Consider the following 22,990-nt stretch of genomic DNA (forward strand, 5'->3'; position numbering starts at 1 on the left):
TGGAGCCTACTTCAAGGAAAATAATTTAAGAACTACAAATTTATATCGCGCTCTGTAAAAAAAAAAAACGTGCGACGTGCGTCAACCTCGATCAAGGGAAATACAAAATGACAATGAACGGATACATGTTGAAATGTAAGCGCCTACACATTTTACTTTGCTTGAAAACGGTGAGCTCCGAGTTATATGCGTAGTTATCTTCATTAAAATAAACATAGTGTTCTACCAAATGCTTTACCTTAACAAATAATTTTCTCAATGCACAATGTAAGCCATGTATCTTTTTTTTGAACTGATGATGTTTCAACCTTTATTTATGATGAAATATCTGATGAAATCTTTTTGCAGAGCAGGAAAACTTCATGACTGCTTCCTCGGTTTCACTAAGGGATTTGACACGGGGGTGTAGTATCCCTTTAAGAAACCAAACGTTGTATTATGGCTTTTTCCTGTCGTTCTTTTCATAGAAATACAGTTTCTGAGAGTTCATTGAGTCCGTAAATCAACACCTTTGTCAACATAACGCCGCCGCATGTTTTCACTCTTCTATACGACCCTGTGTGTGAAACTCATGAAATAGCCTAAGCGACTCCAGGAGACTGCTGTCCCACGCTAAGCACACCTAGACACCGGTCATTTGCGTTGTCTATTATGACGACATTTGAGTCTGATCATTTATACCCGCTTAATGAGCAACAGGAACACATCCGAGTGCGAAATAGAGTGGTGTCTGTGGACATATAGGGCACAGTCCCATAAATTGATTTTGTTTTGCTAACATTAAATACTGAACTAACTTAAAAATGCAAAACGTTGAGTAAAATTAATTTATGTAATAAATATTAAACACCATTTAAATGGTCTCCCCAAAAGAACACTACCTGTAGATGGTGTTGAAAAACAACGTCTAGTGTCCCTTGTCTCCAAATCTGAATCCTTCTCCATAACCACCCTAGGTACCAACCATCGTTTTATCTGCAGATGGCCTTGTGAAAAAAAATAATAAAAAGTTTGTTAGGCGGCAAAATTTATACAGACGGGAATATCATATACATCATGTATTTTTGATCACCGAGTATCCAATTCCGGCTATAATACCCTCTAAAAATCATGCTACGTTAACAGATAACTTTTTAAATCACGTGTGATTTGTAAATAAAATAAAGCCTGATACCGAAAGAAATTACTTCTGGATTTTTTCGTAGCTCGGTCAAACAGTTTTTTGGAAATATTTCCCACAAAGGCTTTCACATTGCTCCGTTATTGTGGGAGGTAGTAGAGGACTGAATTGCACAGGTAGGAACCTGAAATGGCTACGGTAGCCACATTGTACATTATGTTATTGCCTGTGTTATATTTAGCAAGAGTTACATTTATGGCGACTATACCATACACTTGAAAAGATGCGCACGTTAATATTATTTTCCATAGGAAAATAATATTCCGGCTAGAGCTTTTTTCTGGCTAGAGCCTTTTTTGAAACATGATCTATATTTTATTAAGATTACATTTGTCATTCCGTTTGTTTTCGTCAGATAGCCTAGATAAACGTTTACACACGTTATTTTAACGGTGTATCAAGTTCTATATTTCAAAAAATCATACTCAGATACGTTTTTTCTTGGCCGTACGTGAGTCGGAGAGGATGTTGACCCAGCATCACAAGTAATTCGATAGAGGGCAATAAACGTCCTCCTTTCTTTTTAGCATCACCAGCAGGCTGTGATCTGTTCACCTTCAGATGGCTGGACTGATGCTCGGCTCCTGGGCCAAGCAACCCGACACAAACTGCAACTGCCCTCCAAGCACCGACCTGCGGTGAGTTTAAACCGCATTTTACTGGGAGACGAAATTGATTCAGATATTTAACGATTGGGAGACGAGGCCTGAGCAGGGATTGGGTATTTGTAGAAATATGTCCTTTAGTTAATGTCATCGGGAAGGTTGGAGTAAATATCTATTAGAATATGAAATTAATGCATTAGTCAGGCTACTTGGCTAATCACCTTCTCCATGCCACCCATGATCTCCCATTTTTTGGTGAAAAACATTTGACTGTCTTCCGTTTGAAAGTCAACCGTTGAATATCTCCGTGAAAAGTAGATATTATGCCAGAAATAGCGATGCACACCCTTAAAAATACATATCCCATATTCACAGCTCAGAATTTCAAGTGGCCAGGCCAAGTTATGCATACATTAACAGTGCTGTATGCACACTGTGCATGTACACTGTATGCACTATATGACAAATAATTTCAATGTAAAGAGGTCCCATGTTTAATTGATTCAATTACAAACTGACAGGTGAAATCAGTTTGGTCCTATTTGCGGAGAGTTTTGAACCCTGATACCATCTGTGTGAAATGAAAAAAATGAAATGAGTTTAACTGACAGCAAATGGCAACAAGACATTGTGTTAAGCCTGCATTGTATTAAAATAAATTTAATTGCACAATTATGGTAGAACTTAAAACACATTTTCAACCACCTTAACTGATCAGGTGGTTGGCTTGACAAACACCAGCATACACAGCGGGTTGAGAATTCCTGTATTACTACAATTTACCCGCAGAAATATCTTCCATGATTCCCGCAATAATTCGAAATAGAATCTCCTTGAAACATTATTATTATTATTATTATTATTATTATTATTATTATTATTATCCTGGCGCATTCATTGCAATATAAGTTTGAAAAGTTTGAAAAAATTAACTGGCAGTGCTTTGTAAAGTTTCTTCGGTGAGGAGCCGGTTCCTGCGGTGCTGCCGCTAATCCAGCCTGGCTGCACCGGGGTGGAGAGCAGTTCCCGCTGAGGGTCGGGCTCTCTCCGCCGTCACCGTGAAATTTGCCACATACACTGTCACGCCAATTAAATCACCCACGAACCTATGAAAAGTTGTTAATCTCTCTTTAGACATCTTTATTTTTATAAACATTCGCATACCGTGAACTTGGCCTTTCGGTTTCAACAAGCCTGCAATTAATTTTGGGCATAATTTCTGCGTGTATCGCAAACAAAACACCCACTGCATCAGCAGCACTGTGTAATAATAAAAAATCGAACACGCAGCTGTGAGATCGTTATTTGACTGTCGATTATGTGTGATGATTTAATAAAAACGTTGGTTAACGTTTCAAAACGATTTTAATTGTAATACCACCTCCCACTAACAAAAGGTTTTATATGCGGCCTATGAGCTGTTGTAAGTGTCTGGTTATAATACATTTAAATGGAAAGGCTAGGCTTATGAAGGCTAGGCTTATGCTAGGCTTATGAAGGGCCAAATGATTAGCACAACTGATTGTCACAGTGACGTATAGTCTTCTAAACATTGTGGGTTATTTCTGACAAAGTTATAACAAAGAGTAGCGTTTCCTTGGATCTGACTCTGGGGAATTGTTCATATTCACAAAATACGAAACAAATTAGTTAGTTGTATACTCTTATCTCGGATGTTCCAGTGCTACTCAGGAAAATGTCCAGTATTAAATCAACTCTTACAGAGTACCCTATTGGACTCATAACTACTCTGTAAGAGTTGATGTAACACATTTTACTGTGTAGGCCTACCTAAATGCCCCCTCTTCATCCACCATGTAAATATTACAGCACAGACCGGTTTGTATTTTTTTTCTTTCGTAAATTTTTTCCTTTTTCCTTTTCGGAGAAAGGGTAGCCCATTTCGTAAACAAACAATTTATCCAAAAGGAATGACATGGCAGAGCTGGACTACATAAGGGATCTGTGAGCAAGCAGTCTGGCGGAATTCGCAGGATAGAAAGTCTTTGTTTTGCGTGAATTCAAAGGCCGTTGGAAGAAAGATCCCAATTCCTTTGATTGATTGGGGGAGCTGAAAGAGTCTGACTGACGGAGGCTCTTCAATGGACGTCGCAACCAAACGTTTAAAAAAAGGTGGGAGGGAGATGGCAAGAGGACACTTCTGTGCCAGTAAGACAGTTATAAATAAAGAGCCCAGTCCCGCACAGTTGCGTATTCTCTCTGCAGTAAGACAATTATAAATAAGGAGTCCAGTCTGCACAGTTGCGCATTCTCTCTGCAGTAAGACAGTTATAAATAAGGATCAGCGCAGTGCATCTTCAAGCATCTACGACATCGCAGTTGCGCATTCTCTCTGCAGTAAGACAGTTATAAATAAGGAGTCCAGTCCGCACAGTTGCGCATTCTCTCTGCAGTAAGACAATTATAAATAAGGAGTCCAGTCCGCACAGTTGCGCATTCTCTCTGCAGTAAGACAGTTATAAATAAGGAGTCCAGTCCGCACAGTTGCGCATTCTCTCTGCAAACGGCCCTTTACTGCATTCCTGGAGTCACACCCTGCTGTGACTCCACGGCCCTAATCAGACACACCATTTCTTTTATTTTAATTGCTACGGTAAAATCTACTCACCCCAGGTCTATAAATTCCCGAGGACAGTGAAACGCTAGGGGCATTTTAGGTGGAGAAGGCTAGAGTAATTCCCGAGGACAGTGAAACGCTAGGGGTATTTTAGGTGGGAAGGCTAAGTACCTAGACAGTGAAACCTAGGTATTAGTGGAGAGCTAGAGAATCCCGAGACAGTGAAACCTAGGTATTTTAGGTGGAGAAGGCTAGAGTAATTCCCGAGGACAGTGAAACGCTAGGGGTATTTTAGGTGGAGAAGGCTGGAGTTTAAGGCGGGGGTGGGTACTCCACTCCAAATCTAAGTACATTAGAACTTCAGTCGCTCAGTTGTGTCTGTGCTCAGTTTTTTGAAGTTGTGCTGCTCTGTGGAAATCCCTGGAACACGCTCATCTTTTATGAGTCATATCACATTATAACGTCATAAAGTTATCAGTATGAAATGAAGACGATCCTTTTTCAATCTTATATCACGCGATCGAGTCATTAGGTTATGGGTATGAAGTAAAGATGCGTCAACTTTAGTCTTATGCATTATATCTAAATGATCGGTTATGAAAACAATGATCTTCCACTCGCAACACTAGCTTAATAACATGATTTTGCATACATATGGATCATACATATTTATACAAATGTAAAATATTAAATTACACAGTAATTATAAATGAAAAACAGTCTTGATAACCCGAAAAGCGCTGCAGTAAATCCCTACCTCCATCCGGGCCCGGAGCCCAAACCCAGCCACGCGCAGAGAAAGTTTCCGTTCCCAGCCAATAGCTGCGCGCACTGAGGAACAGGGACTTTCCTGATCTTAGCCAATCACAGGGTCCGAAGCTCCGATAGAACTAGGGGTGCAGCAACTAATAAATGTTCCATTATTGCCACCGCTTCACTGGCTTAAACTGTGTCAACAGCAACAACTGCGCCAATCCCACGAAGTTTATCTGATATACATCACACCATTTAAATAGGCGCAATTCGTAGGAAACTAACATTGATTGTTTTTCAAAAAGTTTTCCTGAACTTTATTTCTTTGATAAATCTTCGTTTGAAGCGGAATATTAACCAGCATTTACCAGAACAAGGAAGCTCATCTATCCCAGCCATACATCCACATATTGGAGTACAGCAAAACTTTAAAGCTCCCACTGACACCGCTTGTCACCTCCAGTTCTGCATCGCCTTCTCCCGAGCCAAAGGGACATCGTGGATCGGAGTGAGGATACATGGCGGCGTTAGCGGGGGCCGTGCCCCGCATGATGCGCCCCTCGCTGGCCCAGAGCTATCCGCGAAGCGGCTTCCCGTTGGAAGGTATAATATTGATAAATAATCGTATAAATATATAGGGTACACAAAAAATCAGTTATAGATCAGCCAGACATTCCACAACGCTATTTCTCGCGCTGTTTCTTTTACAATGACGTTGTCGTATATGTTGTTACTGTGCAATGGGTTAAACTGGCATTTTTCATGTAATTCCACAATTAATTAAAAACAGCCAGTTCTCAGAGCACGTGTTTAAGTCTGTAACGAAAGCATTTTAAGACAACCTTGTGCATTTCTACTCTGATTTTGTAATGGCAGCAACGTTCTTAAACATGTGGAGCGCATCTGTCACACTTTTAAATAGGCTAACTGCATCAACAGATGTTTACATTTTTTTCGTTCTTCTTGTCCTCGTCAAAAGGTTCTGAAGTACTGTTCAAAACTGTCTTTGTTGGCGAAGTAGCTGTGTTGATTTATATTCAGTGTGTGATTGAAAAACATTTTAATAAACCGGCAATTTATGATAACTACATCTTTCATGCAAGGCCCCTGCATGGGTATGTCCCAAGTAAAGTTTTGAAATAATTTACTGAAATAAATCGAAAATAATTCATACATTGAATTACATAATATTGTACATAAACAGTAATAAAACATTCCACAGTTTAACAGGTTTCGTTCCGTCAAATAGTTGCACTCATTATCAAATAGCGTTAAACCAACATTGTAAGAGAAAATCTTAATTCTGCTGTAGTCACCGTTACACAGCAGTACATAAAAACACAATACAATTGTTTGTGTTTCTTAAACATTTTTTCCTACAGTTTCCACGCCGTTAGGTCAAGGCAGAGTAAACCAGCTCGGTGGAGTCTTCATTAACGGCCGACCTCTGCCGAATCACATCCGTCACAAGATCGTGGAGATGGCACACCACGGCATCCGGCCCTGCGTCATCTCCCGCCAGCTGCGCGTCTCTCACGGCTGCGTCTCTAAAATCCTGTGCAGGTACCAGGAGACTGGTTCCATCCGGCCTGGTGCGATCGGAGGGAGCAAGCCAAAGGTGAGCAGGACGGGCCAATTGGATTCACGAGGACAGTGCAGGAAGTGATAGGAGATCACCACGTGCTGATTCATACCCATTTTTAGCTCTCTACAGAGTCGAGTCCGCTTCTCTCCGAGTTGCGAATTTATCTCAGTTAGAGGATGAATTGTGGCAGAAGCGAACATAGATTTGAACTTAAATTCAATGGGATGTTTGCGCACGCACTTAAGATGCAGTCAGCATGCGAACAGTTTGGGCCCTGGACAGTTGTAGGATGTAGAATTTATTAATTCACAGCATGTGCTTTTTCATTTCAAATTTAAAATGACAAAGACTACGTATTTCTCATTTTAAAATTCACTGTTGTCATTTAAAGCAGGTGACCACGCCGGATGTGGAGAAGAAAATAGAGGAGTACAAGAGAGACAACCCCGGAATGTTCAGCTGGGAAATACGCGATAAACTGTTAAAAGATGGAATCTGCGACAGAAACAACGTTCCTTCCGGTATATTCCCCTTATTATGACCCTCCAAACAAACTTTAACAGCAGCAGCAGCAACACAGCGACAACTACAAATACTTGTTATATAAGTTATATGTTAATTTAAAAAATAAAATAAAAAACTACTAGCAATGAAATAGATATCTTGTTCCATTAACAAGTTAACGCGCAAGATTCATAATCCTCATCATCGCCATCATTTTCATCATCATCTTCCTCTTCGTTGTTGACATCATTATTTTTTTTTTTATAAAATTTTTTTTTTATATGACCGTGTGGGCTAAATTGTCGTGTTATTTTAGCTTTACAACTTTGCATAAACGTCTAGTATTATGATAGTAATGGCGACTTAATATTCAACATAAAAATAAATAACTACTTACTGTATGTTGTGTTTAATTCGTATATATCACACAGAAAAAACAAACAAACACACACACACACAAACGCACACACACACACGATAGTACCTATCAGATCAGCGGCAACAAGTGTCCCAAAAAGTGTTTTAAAATATAATTTTCAACAACAATATGCTATGTAAAAGTTGTGTAAGTCGCTCTGGATAAGAGCGTCTGCTAAATGCCTGTAATGTAATGTAATGTAACATTTTCATAACTGCATCTTTGTATAGAGTGAACATTATGATGACTTATTATTTTCCTTTAACTGATGATGAAATGCCCTATATAATTTAGACAAATTTTGAACATGAAAAATTGTCTTGGAAAAAAATAATTTTAATGACCAACGATAAACAAAAAATGTTTTACTTATGTATGTAATTTATCGTTTCATTCGAGTACAGTATCATTTTAAGATCGCCACAAATTTCGCAATAGGTTTGTCCTATTCATTTATAAAATTGTATTTTTTTATTTTGCTTATTTTAAAGTGAGTTCAATCAGTCGCATAATGCGGAGTAAATTCGGAGGCAAAGGTGAAGACGACGACGACGAGGACGAAATAGAGAAGAAAGAGTTGGAGGAGAACGAACAGAGGGCCAAACACAGCATTGGCGGGATTCTCGGAGACAGATGTGAGTTGAAACTGCTACCATTTCAGAAATTAGAGTGCAGGAAACGTAATGGTCGCGCGCGCGTGTGAGCCAATGGTCTGTTTTTTAATGTTAGACGGGCACTGCACAATGTTTCGTTGTTAAGTTCTGATAGTTATGGCAACATAATACATTCCGTTAACCAACAAAATGATTATATCTCCATGGACGATTATCATCTCCATCTAGGTTAAACCTCACGAACTGAAAAGTTATTAAACTTAACCATGTTTCTCGTGGCTGTGATGCTAATGCACTGTTTCGCGTGGCATCAAGTAGGCCTATAGTGAAAGCGCCGTGAAAGCGGTGCTTAGGATACTGCTATGTAAGGAATTATAATCGACCTTATCTTAAGGTAATGCGTTTTCCATGAGGTGCAACATCAATACAAACAGCGGGTGGGAGTTGGGGGATGCGGAGGTGTGTGTGCGTGTGCGTGTGTGTCCGTATGTGTGTTTGTGTGTGTGTGTTTATGTGTGTCTCTTCAAAGATTATCAGAAGAGTCAAAACTGTATAAACCGTTATGCGTGGCTCGCTTGTTGGAGATAAATTCTTACTATTGGCTATCTCGTCCCAGATATATTTACAAATTGACATTACATTTAATACTTCAGAGATACAAGTTGGGTAGACATTTATGTGTTCGCTTATATCCAGAGTCACCCTTATTTCATTTCTATGGCTTCTGCCATGTTAGATGCGCAATGACTAGCCATTAACAGGCTACTTCTACTACTACTAATATTGATTATTATTATTATTATTATTATTATTATTATTATTATTATTATTATTATTATAGTTGTGGCATGTTTTCCTCGTTTTAATTAATAGTTCTACAGGATACGCAAACGGACGTCCTTCGATTAATTTTGTATTGTGAATGATAAATAATGTTTTCATATGTATAGATCATGATATTATTTCTGTGAACCCCTGATTGAATCCAGTATATGAACTTAATTCATTTAAAAATATCAATGCATAAAATCCCATATGAGATTAGCTGATGATAGATCGCTAATGAACAACCGATTTTCCCGGGGTTAATTGCCTACTGTACAAATATTTTAGAAAAAGAAAACCGGCTGGGAGGAGGTGGGGAGACAAAAAGTTCCAAATGAGTTGATCAAACATTTGTACAACTGCTCCATCCCGTACAAAGACAAGTCCCGCGCACAATCAGACACTTACGGATGAACTTGGAAGACAAAGGCGCGAGAGTCCATTGAAACTCACACTTCGGCTTCGCGCGAACAAAGCCCGTCCTAGCAACAGCTTGGCCCAGACAAAAGAAGGCAACCTTTTTATAATTCTGGGAGAAAAGAAGAGAAAGCGGCCCAACAATAGGCTGAGAAAAGACATTATGAGCTTGCAATGAGGGATGAATTATTCAGCGATCACCAATAGCCACAGCTCCTCGCAGTTTTATAGACTGTGCACCGTGGAAAAATGGCCGTTTTCACCTACAAAATGTTCCTTTTGGAGTCTTTAAGGTCGCCTAAAGATGCCGACTGCCATTCAAAATGACAATTGAAACCTCTCTCCCTCTCCCTCTCTCTCTCTCTTTCTGAAAAAATGCTTCTATTTCAAAAACCCTCCACTTAAAAAAATGTACAAATAGTACTGACAGACATGTTTGCGAGATATAGCCTGCCCAATCTGTTCAAGGTAGTCAAAAGAAACAAAACACACAAAAAGCACTTGAAACTTATGAACTTAAAAGTTAATCTTCGAATGGCTGGTTACTTTCAGATTTAAAGCCTTCTCGTAGAAACGGCAATGCCATGAACATTATTATTATTATTATTATTATTATTGTTGTTGTTGTCCTTATTATAGATTTCTGTAAATGCTTTATTTTCCAAATGATAATTAGGCGTATTATTATTATTATTATTATTAGTTGTAGTGGTAGTAGTAACAGTAATAATTTAATCGTTGTTATTATTATTATTAATTAGCAATTAAATATTTACAAATCGATTTCGCGAATAATGCGCGGCACTAACGTTATTCATGCAATAGCAGCTAATAAATGTAGCCCGCGAGGATATTCTGTATTCATTCCGTATTACTCTCTTCTGGCCCTCTTTAACATTAATTGGGTTTTCTAAATGTTTCTGATGCTCAGCTATGTGACATTTAATGATCGGGAGAGTGTATTAAAGACTTCTTTACTGAATAGGCACCAATGTTTTCCCCCGGGAATCGAGCTGGCCTCGAGCCACAGTTACAATGGATTCGCGCTCGTCATGCGCACTGCTACAATATTCACCCATCATGCACACCCCTCGCGCTGAAAATCTCTTCAAGCGGATTAAATCGAGCCTTTTATTTCTACTCACTTTCATCTCCGGACCAACCACGCCCCTTTCACTCTCGCTCTCCGCCTGCGGCGCGCATTCGTTTAATATCTGTACCCATTTTTTTCAAGAGAGCCAACACGAACAAAAGCAAGTCAGTTCCCCGATCTTAAAAAAGACGGCCGGTGTATTTTTTTTTTTTTTTTTTTTTGAGTCCTAATTTTTGTTTTCAACTTTTCTCCATGCCTTAATAGAATTAAATACACTAGATTATATGACACGCGAGCGGAGCGTAATATTTACATGTAAATACTCGATTAGGGACTTGTCGGTCGAGTTTGCAGTTGTCGGGAGTCTTGTTTTGATTCATCACCCATTTTCACGACTACTTTCTACCGATATCAATGAGCAAAGCGCGCAGATTTTAGTTTTATAGACAAGGTTATACACCGCCAATAGAATAAAAAATATAAACTTAAAATATAAATATAAACGTTAAAAAAACTGCCATTTTCATTTTACGTTTATAGCCCCGTGAAAACAATATTATTTTAACATAAAGAAATAAGACATTTTAGACTTTTTAAATAATCTTTATTGACGTAACATGTGGAATAATGTACATCACATACAAAACATTGGCCTAATAAACATGTAAATTCGTGATTAAAGGTAAGGTCAATATGTTCAGTATAACCTATTCCGACAATTTAGTGTCAATAATTTCACCTGTAAGCCTAGAGGCGCACACCTTGCCTGGTTGGTGATCGTACAGTGAAATTGCCAATTCCATCTGAGGACAGGTTTCCGCGATTGCAGTAGCGTCTTACTCCCTCTCTGCTACTGAGTTGTTTTACAACTGTGAATTAAAATCTGAAAAGGACGTTTTCAGTATCACTAGCCAAATATTGATTAAGCGAGTGTTTGCCCAGGCTATTGTTGCGCGAAAGGGGCCACTGGCTCTGCCCCTTGTTGTTCACAATCTATTGTCGGATTCCCTCAAGTGCGGAGATCAAAGCCAGCTCGTTTAGATTTATTTGTCTGGGAAAACGGTCCACATTTCGAGTGACTCTGTGCCTCAAGGCCTGAATGCAGCCTGCGCGAGCGGACTCGCAAAGCTCGTTTGCAGCGTGTGAAAGATGCTCGAGATCAAAATACCAGCTACTGCTAATAACCCGTCATTTCCCTTCCCCTTTAACCAGGAGGCGCTTTGGTGGGTCGCAGCGACGCTGGTCCGTTTTAAAGTTATATGCAGATTACATGTGTATTCGTATACAAGTCAACAGAGGATAAACGTATGAACTATTGCCTCCTGTCGCATAACTAGACTATAACTTGGTCGGTGTTCATTTTATTATTTTTATGCCCCGTGAATCTTAGCGTGTTTGCATACTGACAGCATGTCCACAGGCAGAACCGCGTCTGCTCAGTCTCAGATTGCTATACCCTTTTCATTTTGGCTTTAGTCCTGCACGCGGTAAAGTTTTAACGAAGGGACAGTGGAGCTCATATTCAGAGCAAGACCCTGCTAATTACTCCTCAAAACTACACCAATTCCCTCCATATTTACGGCTCATCTTTTTAACCCCATTTAGCTCATTAAAATTAGCTGGAGTTACTGAAGAGTGCTAGGCTGGTCGTGTGAATTTCCATTTATACCAGACACAAAAAAAATGTGCTCTGAAATACAAACAGTCAATGGGATAAGTTTATTTCTGAAAGGGAATCCTGGAAAGCCTAATTGAATAAGCCTGGATCTCTGTGCTGTGCCATGGAGAAAGCAGTCAACATGTCATAATTAGCTTTACTGAAGCACATTCCAACAATCTGCCCCTTTCTCCCTGCTCCATTGTCCCGGAGCAGCCAAACAGCCGCCGGACAAAAGGAATCAAGTGCTGACAAAACATGAAAGGGCAAAAAGATTTAACTGCCTTTGTCAAAGAAACTGACCAGGACTTTGTTTGTGTAAATAAAGTGAAGAACTGGCTCTGCACTATTTAGGCTAGGACACTACTCAATAGAATATTTTATCAGCTCACACTGGATATATGCCAGAGAGAGAGAGAGAGAGAGATGTGTGTGTGTGTGTGTGTGTGTGTGTGTGTGTGTGTGGGGGGGGGGGGGTCTTTTAGACATGTCTCATGTCTAATTTATAAGTGTGAAACGTTTGTTAAAAAGAGGACAGCTGGGCGGTAAGGGTGCATGTTCGCTTGCAGGAGTTGATTATTAGATTATTTGCATTGGTTGACTTTTTGGGAAGAAACCTCCGTCCCTCACTCTGCTTCTGCAAACATAGCAAGTGCTTGAGTTTGAATCCCATTGTGCTCAGAACACACCATGTGCTTGAGTTTGAATCCCATGGTGCTCAGAACACTGCCATGTGCTTGAGTTTGAATCCCATAGTGCTCAGAACACACCATGTGCTTGAGTTTAAATCCCATAGTGCTCAGACACTGCATGTGCTTGAGTTTGAATCCCATAGTGCTCAGAACACACCATGCGCATCAGTTTGAATCCATGTGCTCAGAACACACCATGTGCTTGAGTTTGAATCCCATAGTGCTCAGAACACTGCCATGTGCTTGAGTTTGAATCCCATGGTGCTCAGAACACACCATGTGCTTGAGTTTGAATCCCATGGTGCTCAGAACACACCATGTGCTTGAGTTTGAATCCCATAGTGCTCAGAACACTGCCATGTGCTTGAGTTTGAATCCCATAGTGCTCAGAACACACCATGTGCTTGAGGTTGAATCCCATAGTGCTCAGAACACTGCCATGTGCTTGAGTTTGAATCCCATAGTGCTCAGAACAATGCCATGGCTTGACTTTGAATCCCTAATGGTCAGACCACACAATGTGCTTGAGTTTAAATCCCATGGTGCTCAGAACACATCATGTGCTTGAGGTTGAATCCCATAGTGTTCAGAACACTGCCATGTGCTTGAGTTTGAATCCCATAGTGGTCAGAACACACAATGTGCTTGAGTTTAAATCCCATAGTGCTCAGAACACTGCCATGTGCTTGAGTTTGAATCCCATAGTGCTCAGAGCACACCATGCGCATCAGTTTGAATCCCATAGTACTCAGAACACACCATGTGCTTGAGTTTGAATCTCATAGTGCTCAGAACACACCATGCGCTTGAGTTTGAATCCCATAGTGCTCAGAACACTGCCATGTCCTGGAGTTTAAATCCCATTGTACTCAGAACACACCATGTGCTTGAGTTTGAATCCCATAGTGCTCAGAACACTGCCATGTCCTGGAGTTTAAATCCCATTGTGCTCAGAACACACCATGTGCTTGAGTTTGAATCCCATGGTGCTCAGAACACTGCCATGTGCTTGAGTTTGAATCCCATAGTGCTCAGAACACACCATGTGCTTGAGTTTAAATCCCATAGTGCTCAGAACACTGCCATGTGCTTGAGTTTGAATCCCATAGTGCTCAGAACACACCATGCGCATCAGTTTGAATCCCATGGTGCTCAGAACACACCATGTGCTTGAGTTTGAATCCCATAGTGCTCAGAACACTGCCATGTGCTTGAGTTTGAATCCCATGGTGCTCAGAACACACCATGTGCTTGAGTTTGAATCCCATGGTGCTCAGAACACACCATGTGCTTGAGTTTGAATCCCATAGTGCTCAGAACACTGCCATGTGCTTGAGTTTGAATCCCATAGTGCTCAGAACACACCATGTGCTTGAGTTTAAATCCCATAGTGCTCAGAACACTGCCATGTGCTTGAGTTTGAATCCCATAGTGCTCAGAACAATGCCATGTGCTTGACTTTGAATCCCATAATGGTCAGACCACACAATGTGCTTGAGTTTAAATCCCATGGTGCTCAGAACACATCATGTGCTTGAGGTTGAATCCCATAGTGTTCAGAACACTGCCATGTGCTTGAGTTTGAATCCCATAGTGGTCAGAACACACAATGTGCTTGAGTTTAAATCCCATAGTGCTCAGAACACTGCCATGTGCTTGAGTTTGAATCCCATAGTGCTCAGAGCACACCATGCGCATCAGTTTGAATCCCATAGTACTCAGAACACACCATGTGCTTGAGTTTGAATCTCATAGTGCTCAGAACACACCATGCGCTTGAGTTTGAATCCCATAGTGCTCAGAACACTGCCATGTCCTGGAGTTTAAATCCCATTGTACTCAGAACACACCATGTGCTTGAGTTTGAATCCCATAGTGCTCAGAACACTGCCATGTCCTGGAGTTTAAATCCCATTGTACTCAGAACACACCATGTGCTTGAGTTTGAATCCCATAGTGCTCAGAACACTGCCATGTCCTGGAGTTTAAATCCCATTGTACTCAGAACACACCATGTGCTTAAGTTTGAATCCCATAGTTCTCAGAACACTGCTATGTGCTTGAGTTTGAATCCCATAGTGCTCAGAGCACACCATCTGCTTGAGTTTGAATCCCATAGTGCTCAGAACACTGCTATGTGCTTGAGTTTGAATCCCATAATCCTCAGAACACACCATCTGCTTGAGTTTGAATCCCATAGGGCTCAGAACACACCATGCGCATCAGTTTGAATCCCATAGTACTCAGAACACACCATGTGCTTGAGTTTGAATCCCATAGTGCTCAGAACACACCATGCGCTTGAGTTTGAATCCCATAGTGCTCAGAACACTGCTATGTGCTTGAGTTTGAATCCCATTATGCTCAGAACACACCATGTGCTTGAGTTTGAATCCCATAGTGCTCAGAACACACCATGCGCTTGAGTTTGAATCCCATTGTGCTCAGAACACTGGCATGTGCTTGAGTTTGAATCCCATAGTGCTCAGAACACACCATCTGCTTGAGTTTGAATCCCATAGTGCTCAGAACACTGCCATGTGCTTGAGATTAAACCCCATAGTTCTCAGAACACACCATGTGCTTGAGTTTGAATCCCATAGTGCTCAGAAAGGGTTTCTGTCATGCATACATGAAGGATGGCTGTGAAGCGTGTCTCTCCAGCGCTTGGACTGAAGCAGAAATCACTTTCTGGGATGGCAGAGCGTCCTCTGTCTCTCCTCTTTGCCTTCCTCTCTTCCTCCCTTCCTCTTCTCAAGCGCTCTTTTTCCTACGCATGACCATCCAAGCATAAAAACATGGTTATCTGCAAATGAATGGTGACTCTATGCTTCATTAAAGCCTCTTTCTCCTTTTGCACCCGTATTGTGACCCTCTGATATCAATTCAAAGGGCAATTAATGAATGCAGCCCATCTTTGAAGTGGGGGTGCAGGGGTCCGGGGATGTGGGGGTGTGCTTCAGCCAGCCCCTCCCTGTGGACGGGCCCACATTCAGACGATGCTCCGCAAGACAGTTTGAAGTGAGTGAAAGAGAGCGGGCAAGCGAAGGTCAAGGAGAATAGGCCCATAGAAAAGCACTCTTTATTTGTTGGAAGTATTAGCCAAGCAAAACTGCCTGGAATGAGGGGGTGTGGGGGTTGTTTTTTTTTGGAGCGGGGGGGGGGGGGTCAAGGAAAAAGCAACAAAATGAAATAGTTAAACAATAAAAAGCCAGACAGGGAGCTGTCAATCACCTGACTTGAAGACTGTCGCTCTTAAACTGAGTAATGTTATCTAATTACCCTGGGAAGCACAAGCAATTGGGAGCAGGAATTATGTTCATTTAAAGGAAAAAGAGCAAAAACAGCAAAAAGAGCAAAGGTCCAAAGAGGATCAATCAGCACTTTGCCCAGGCAGCAGCATCCGAAGTTTAAACTTCAGACTGTTGGCACAAGTGTCGGCAAACTTTTTGGCAAAATTAAACTATTGGCAAAATCAACTGGTTTTAAACTATGCCATTCCTTCTTTTAAAAGAAATATAGTTATTTTGAGTTTAAGGGGTAAAATTATATATATAAATATATGAAAATGTAGGCGGTAGATTAAAAAACTTAAAGTGATTATTATTACAGTTTTTACAAGATGGTAGATGGTGGTACTGTGTTGTGAGGTGTTGGAAGTGCTTTTGCCTGAGAGCAGGAGTGGGGGTTAAAATGGCAGGTAAGAACCTCCTGTTACTCCCATTAAAAAGAAAAGGAAACACAACTGAAAAAACAGCTCATAATTGTGACTGACATACATATAGATTCTAGAGTAAATACAGTGGATAATAACATTTCTATGAGAGTGTTAAGGTTTGAGAAAATGTAGTAGCTGTTTGTTTTTGGTTTGGTAAATTTGTATTGAGATAGTTTAACTGAAGATGAAGGTTGTGAATTACAGATTGTCACTAAGACTATGAATGCAGGACTATATTTTTCAGCTTGACAGCCTGTGTGTGAACTGTGCATTCCTGTTTGGCAGTAACAGTGCTGAACTGAACAGTGACGGTTTGGCAGTGACGGTTTGGCAGTGATGGTGTGGCAGTGACAGTTTGACAGTGATGGTGTGGCAGTAACAGTTTGGCAGTGACATTTTGGCAGTAACAGTTTGGCAGTGACGGTTTGGCAGTGATGGTTTGGCAGTAACAGTTTGGCAGTGACAGTTTGGCAGTGACGGTTTGGCAGTGACGGTTTGGCAGTAACAGTTTAGCAGTGACGGTTTGGCAGTGATGGTTTGGCAGTAACAGTTTGGCAGTGACAGTTTGGCAGTGACGGTTTGGCAGTAACAGTTTGGCAGTGACGGTTTGGCAGTGACGGTTTGACAGTAACAGTTTGGCAGTGACGGTTTGGCAGTGACGGTTTGGCAGTAACAGTGCTGAACTGAACAGTAACAGTTTGGCAGTGACGGTTTGGCAGTAACAGTTTGGCAGTGACGGTTTGCAGTACGGTTGCAGTACGTTTGGCAGGACGGTTGGCAGTGCGGTAGTAACAGTTTGGCAGTGCTGCGAATTTTGAACAGTAACAGTTTGGCAGTGACGGTTTGGCAGTGACGGTTTGGCAGTAACAGTTTGGCAGTGATGGTTTGGCAGTAACAGTTTGGCAGTGACGGTTTGGCAGTGACAGGTTCCTGAACACAAACTGTAGCCAGGCAGCCTGAACACAAACTGCAGCCACGCCGCCTGTACAAAAACTGCAGCCTGAATACAAAGTGCAGCCTGAACACAAAGTACAGCCATGCAGCCTGAACACAAACTGCAGCCTGAATGCAAAGTGCAGCCTGAACACAAACTGCAGCCGTGCAGCCTGAACACAAACTGCAGCCTGAATGCAAAGTGCAGCCTAAACACAAGCTGCAGCCAGATCTGAACACAAATTGCAGCCTGAACACAGACTGCAGCCTGAACACAAACCGCAGCCGGGCCTGAACACATACTACAGCCATGCATCCTGAACACAAAGTGCAGCCAGGCAGCCTAAACACAGACTGCAGACTGAACACAAAGTGCAGCCTGAACACAAAATGCAACCATGCAGCCTGAACACAGATGGCAGCCAGGCAGCCTGAACACAAACTGCAGCCTGAACATGAAGTGCAGCCAGGCAGCCTGAACACAGACTGCAGCCAGGCAGCCTGAACACAAACTGCAGCCAGGCCTGAACACAAACATTCATTCAGTGGGGTATTTGGATCCAACCTGGACACAGCTAGGCTCTTTTTGCACTTCTGTTTAAATCTGAGGAGAAAGTAAAAAGTTCACTCTCTGCACAAATAAACTCTTCATTTGTCTCTTTTGCCTTTTGTTTTGTTTAGGGAACACATGTCATCAGCTCAATTACCCTCTTCATTAACTGCCCCTTAGGAAGGAATTGCCCCCAGTGGAATTGCTCTGGGTCCCCTGGGCTGGGGCTGTAAACTGCACACATGGCCAGCCCTGGACCCAGGACGCTGGCCCTATTTAAGTTTTAACTGGGGAGAGGACCCTGGCCCTATTTAAGTTTTAACTGGGGAGAGGACCCTGGCCTTGTTTCAGTTTTAAGAGAAGCTCTTCCAGCCCGACTCAAAACCGTCATCTTTCTCCTCATTTATTTTCCTGGAGAACAAAGTCTCTTTCTGTCACCTTCCTCTTTTCTTGTCTGTTTTGTTGAAGGGGGACGGGGATTGATTTTGGCAGATGTGAAGTTTTGGCTGGTGCTGTATACTGTAAAAAAAGGCCAGGTTTCTCCTGAATACATTTGGAAATTAAACAAATGCCTTTGTGAAGTAAGGTGCTGAGTTCAATTGGATCCACACTTTTAAGTGCTTGCTTGAACTTCTCGGAGTGCCTGTAATTGTTTAACAGTTTTACTGGGTTGAGTTTTCAGGTCTTTTAGCAGTTTTACTGGGTTGAGTTTTCAGGTCTGTTAGCAGTTTTACTGGGTTTAGTTTTCAGGTCTGTTAGCAGTTTTACTGGGTTGAGTTTTCAATCAATCAATCAATTTTTATTTGTATAGCGCTTTTAACAAAGGAGCTTTGTCACAAAGCAGCTTTACAGAGAACCGGCCCCCAAAGAGTAAGCCTAGGGCAACAGTGGCAAGGAAAAACTCCCTGACTGATAACAGAAAGAAACCTTGAGCAGAACCGGACTCAGAGGGGGAACCCATCTGCCGCGGGCAGGCACCGGTTTGTTATGGAAATGGCTTACATGAAAACAGATAAATTATAATACAGGTCTATATTTTCAGATCTGTTAGCAGTTTTACAGGTTGAGTTTTCAGGTATGTTAGCAGTTTTACTGGGTTGAGTTTTCAGGTCTGTTAGCAGTTTTACTGGGTTGAGTTTTCAGGTCTGTTAGCAGTTTTAATGAGTTGAGTTTTCAGGTCTGTTAGCAGTTTTAATGGGTTGAGTTTTCAGGTCTGTTAGCAGTTTTACTGGGTTGAGTTTTCAGGTCTGTTAGCAGTTTTACTGGGTTGAGTTTTCAGGTCTGTTAGCAGTTTTAATGGGTTGCGTTTTCAGGCCTGTGCTGTTTTTGGATCTCATCTGCATATGACAGGGGAGATGGCTTGAATACAGATGAGCACCTTGGATTAGTTAACAGTAGAAACTGAAAGAGAAGAGTTACTGGGAAATTTATGTTTATTTATGAACTAAACATTTAACACAGATTTATATAACAGAGTTACAGAACTGGCAGAAATCATGAAAACACAACAAGTAGTATATAATTCTTAAACTTTTTATTTGTGCCCTTACTTCTGTTGTTGTTTCTCAGAGCCATTTTCATCTGTAAAAATGTATTTGAAACAGTATCTTCTTGACCACAAGTGGTAATTATACTATGTAATCATTAGTACTTTGAAATAAAATTTATAAGCAAAAAAAAAAGGTTTTCTTTGCTTGAATAATATCATTGTAGGTAGACTAAGAAATACAATCAAACTGATCATAAAATTCCCAACATTAAGCTACATTAAACTGCAGAGGTATGCAGGTATAGAATAATACATACAGGAACGTGTAATGATTTTTACTTGTTTAACACAAATAACAATCTCTAAATTTTTGTTTATGTTGATATTACATTTATTACATATTACATTCATTATGCCCTAAAGAGAAATTGTTTCAAAATATTGCATTAATTGTCAAACTCTGTTTATAAATGCTTGTTTCCATAATTTGTACCAGTATGGTATATACTGTGTTTGTGATTCCATTTGAGTGTATGTGCGTGTTAAAGCCTTGAGCTGCAGTCTATGGTACTCTGGCGAAGGTTTGTTTAACAGTTTTTAGTGACCTCAAAGTTTGTTGAAATCTTGTGTCTTTTTATCTCTTAGCTGCTTTTGGGTGCTTTTCCACAGCCTGAATTTCACATTCTTTGTGTTATTGAATGTTATTATTCATTTATAACCCCATCCCTATCCCTATCCCTATCCCTATCCCTATCCCTATCCCTATCCCTATCCCTAACCCCATCCCCATCCCTATCCCTATCCCTATCCCTAACCCCAACCCCATCCCCAACACCAACCCCACCCCACCCATCCAACCCCATCCCTATCCCTAACCCCATCCCCATCCCTATCCCTATCCCTAACCCCATTCCTATCCCTAACCCCATCCCCAACCCCTATCCCTAACCCCATCCCCATCCCTATCCCTATCCCTATCCCGAACTCCATCCCCATCCCTATCCCTATCCCTAACCCCACCCCATCACCACCCCTAACCCCATTTCCCTAACCCCACCATCCTACCCATCCCTAACACCAACCCCAACCCAACCCTATCCCTAACCCCATCCCATCCCTATCCCTAACCCCATCCCATCCCTATCCCTATCCCTAACCCCTACCCCATCCCCATCCCATCCCTAACCCCATTCCCATCCCCACCCCCATCCCCAACCAACCCCAACCTCAACCCTATCCCTAACCCCATCCCACCCCAACCCCATCCCTATCCCTATCCCTAACCCCAACACCCAACCACCCACCCACCCCATCCCCAACCCCAACCCCAACCCCAACCCCAACCCAACCCCTATCCTAACCCCATGCCCAACCCCAACCCCCATACCCTAATCCTATCCCACAACCCCAGCCCAACCCCAGCCCATCCCAACTTCAACACCCATCCCCAACACCAACCCCATCCCTAACCCCAACACCAACACCAACCCCATCCCTAACCCCAACCCCAACCCCAACCCCAACCCCATCCCCAACCCCACCCCAGCAGCCAGGCAGGAAGAGACTGCAGAGGTTTTAGGCAACAGCTCCTGAGTAGGCTATTATGGACTAATAAGTTAATGTTGTTCCTTAGTGCAGTAATCATATGTAAATATGAGCAGGCTCACTCATGTGCCCTGTCGCATACAGCCCTACTGATATTACGGACTAGTGTCTCCAAACTCAAACAAGAGAGGGCCTGAGAGAGAGAGAGAAAGAGAGAGTGGGATAGAGGGTGAGAAATGGACTGAACTGCAGTGAATTGGAATGATGGAGGAGTTGGGGTTACTTTAAATAAAAGATTCCCCCTCCCCCATGCATGCTTTCTCCCTCCTGAGGGTTCAGGTGCTCCCCTGTGGAGCCCCCACGCCCCTCCCCCACGGCCCCCGCCCCGCTCCGGGGCTCTTTGTGTGGGGGGCACCCTGCCAGGCAGGTGTCAGGCCCCTGAATGTGCTGCGGGCCGCAGGCCCTGCAGATGGAGCCTGGAAGTGCCCCTCAGCCCTGGCGCCTCACTGCCACACAAAGGCCAGCCAAATAACGAGAGAGAGAGAGAGAAAAATCCCAGCTCCACAAAAGCCAAAGTGTCACTTGCCATTAAATCTGTGGCTGTGATGGAGCAGTTACTCAAAATAGAGAAGGACAGAGTGCGCTCCACCCCATCCCACAGGGAACATGATACAGTACTGAACAGAGCACGCTCCACCCCATCCCACAGGGAACACGATACAGTACTGAACAGAGCACGCTCCACCCCATCACACAGGGAACATGATACAGTACTGAACAGAGCACGCTCCACCCCATCCCACAGGGAACATGATACAGTACTGAAAAGAACACGCTCCACCCCATCCAACAGGGAACGTGATACAGTACTAAACAGAGCACGCTCCACCTCATCCCACAGGAACATGATACAGTACTGAAAAGAGTGCGCTCCACCCCATCCCACAGGGAACCTGATACAGTACTGAAAAGAGCATACTCCGCCCTGTCCCTCAGGGAACACGATACAGTACTGAGAGTGAAGTACTGGCCTACTTCATCCTTAACCCAGCACAAGAGAGGCATTTATTACATTCATAAAGGCTTTTAAAACAAAAATAACTTTGTTAAGTAGTGAAAAACCAATGCAAACTGGCTCCTGTGTGCCCTCGGGCTCCCCCTGGAGGCCATTCCTGTAACAGCACTCCCAGGAGCTCCAGGGGGGCAGACAGATCCATCCTGCACAGTGACTCTTGTGTTTTAATTAAAACTTTAAATCTAAGCTTCTCACTGCTGCTGTACCCTGCCTCTCCCCTGCCCTGCCCTGCAACCTTTCTTTCTTCCCTTTTCTCTCCTATTATTTTCTGAAGGATGGATACTGGGGACCCCATGCTGCTCACCCCGTTCCCCCCCTACTCCCTCCCCCCTGCCCCCCCCCCCCCCCGTCTGCCCCGGACCCACCCTGCCTCCCGCCCCCACCTCCATTGCTCTACAAACCTGATGCCCCAGTAAATGTGATGGAATTGTGTTTTTTCCCTGGTTTAGGAAGTCTGTTGGTCTGAGAGCAAGAGTGGAGTTGCGTAGAGTGTGGAGAGCTGGGGTTTCGGGGAAAGGCAGTGCTGGAAAAAGCTACTCGAAGCTTACAGAACCTTTTGGGGTGGGGTGCGTGGACAGGGGCGGGGTGTTTGGAAGGGGGAGGGGGCGTGGGGGCAGGGTACATGGATGGGGCGGCGGGGTGAGCGGGCGGGGGTGGGGGCGGGGTGTGTGGGTGGGGGTGGGGGTGGGGCGGGGGCAGAAGGGTGGGGTGTTTGGGTCGGGGCGGGGGGCAGAAGGGTGGGGTGTGTGGGTGGGGGTA

General features: G+C 42.7%; 1 protein-coding gene across 8 annotated transcripts in view; it reads left to right on the forward strand.

Annotated features, from left to right (window-relative positions):
* Nucleotides 1-22,990, forward strand: part of pax3b (paired box 3b) — a 45,653-nt gene that overhangs the window by 7,202 nt on the left and 15,461 nt on the right. For 4 of the 8 annotated variants that reach the window (XM_064303363.1, XM_064303364.1, XM_064303359.1 and 1 more), the window contains exons 2-6: nucleotides 1,708-1,818; nucleotides 5,580-5,719; nucleotides 6,499-6,734; nucleotides 7,093-7,222; nucleotides 8,115-8,258. In XM_064303363.1, coding sequence (XP_064159433.1) covers nucleotides 5,635-5,719; nucleotides 6,499-6,734; nucleotides 7,093-7,222; nucleotides 8,115-8,258 — 595 coding nt within the window. In that variant the 5' untranslated portion in view covers nucleotides 1,708-1,818; nucleotides 5,580-5,634. The remainder of the gene's footprint in view (nucleotides 1-1,707; nucleotides 1,819-5,579; nucleotides 5,720-6,498; nucleotides 6,735-7,092; nucleotides 7,223-8,114; nucleotides 8,259-22,990) is intronic. The other 4 variants (XM_064303362.1, XM_064303367.1, XM_064303366.1 and 1 more) reach the window with 3 other exon arrangements.

The sequence above is a fragment of the Anguilla rostrata genome, chromosome 12 (genome assembly GCF_018555375.3).
Source record: "Anguilla rostrata isolate EN2019 chromosome 12, ASM1855537v3, whole genome shotgun sequence".
NCBI classification, from domain to species: Eukaryota; Metazoa; Chordata; class Actinopteri; order Anguilliformes; family Anguillidae; genus Anguilla; species Anguilla rostrata.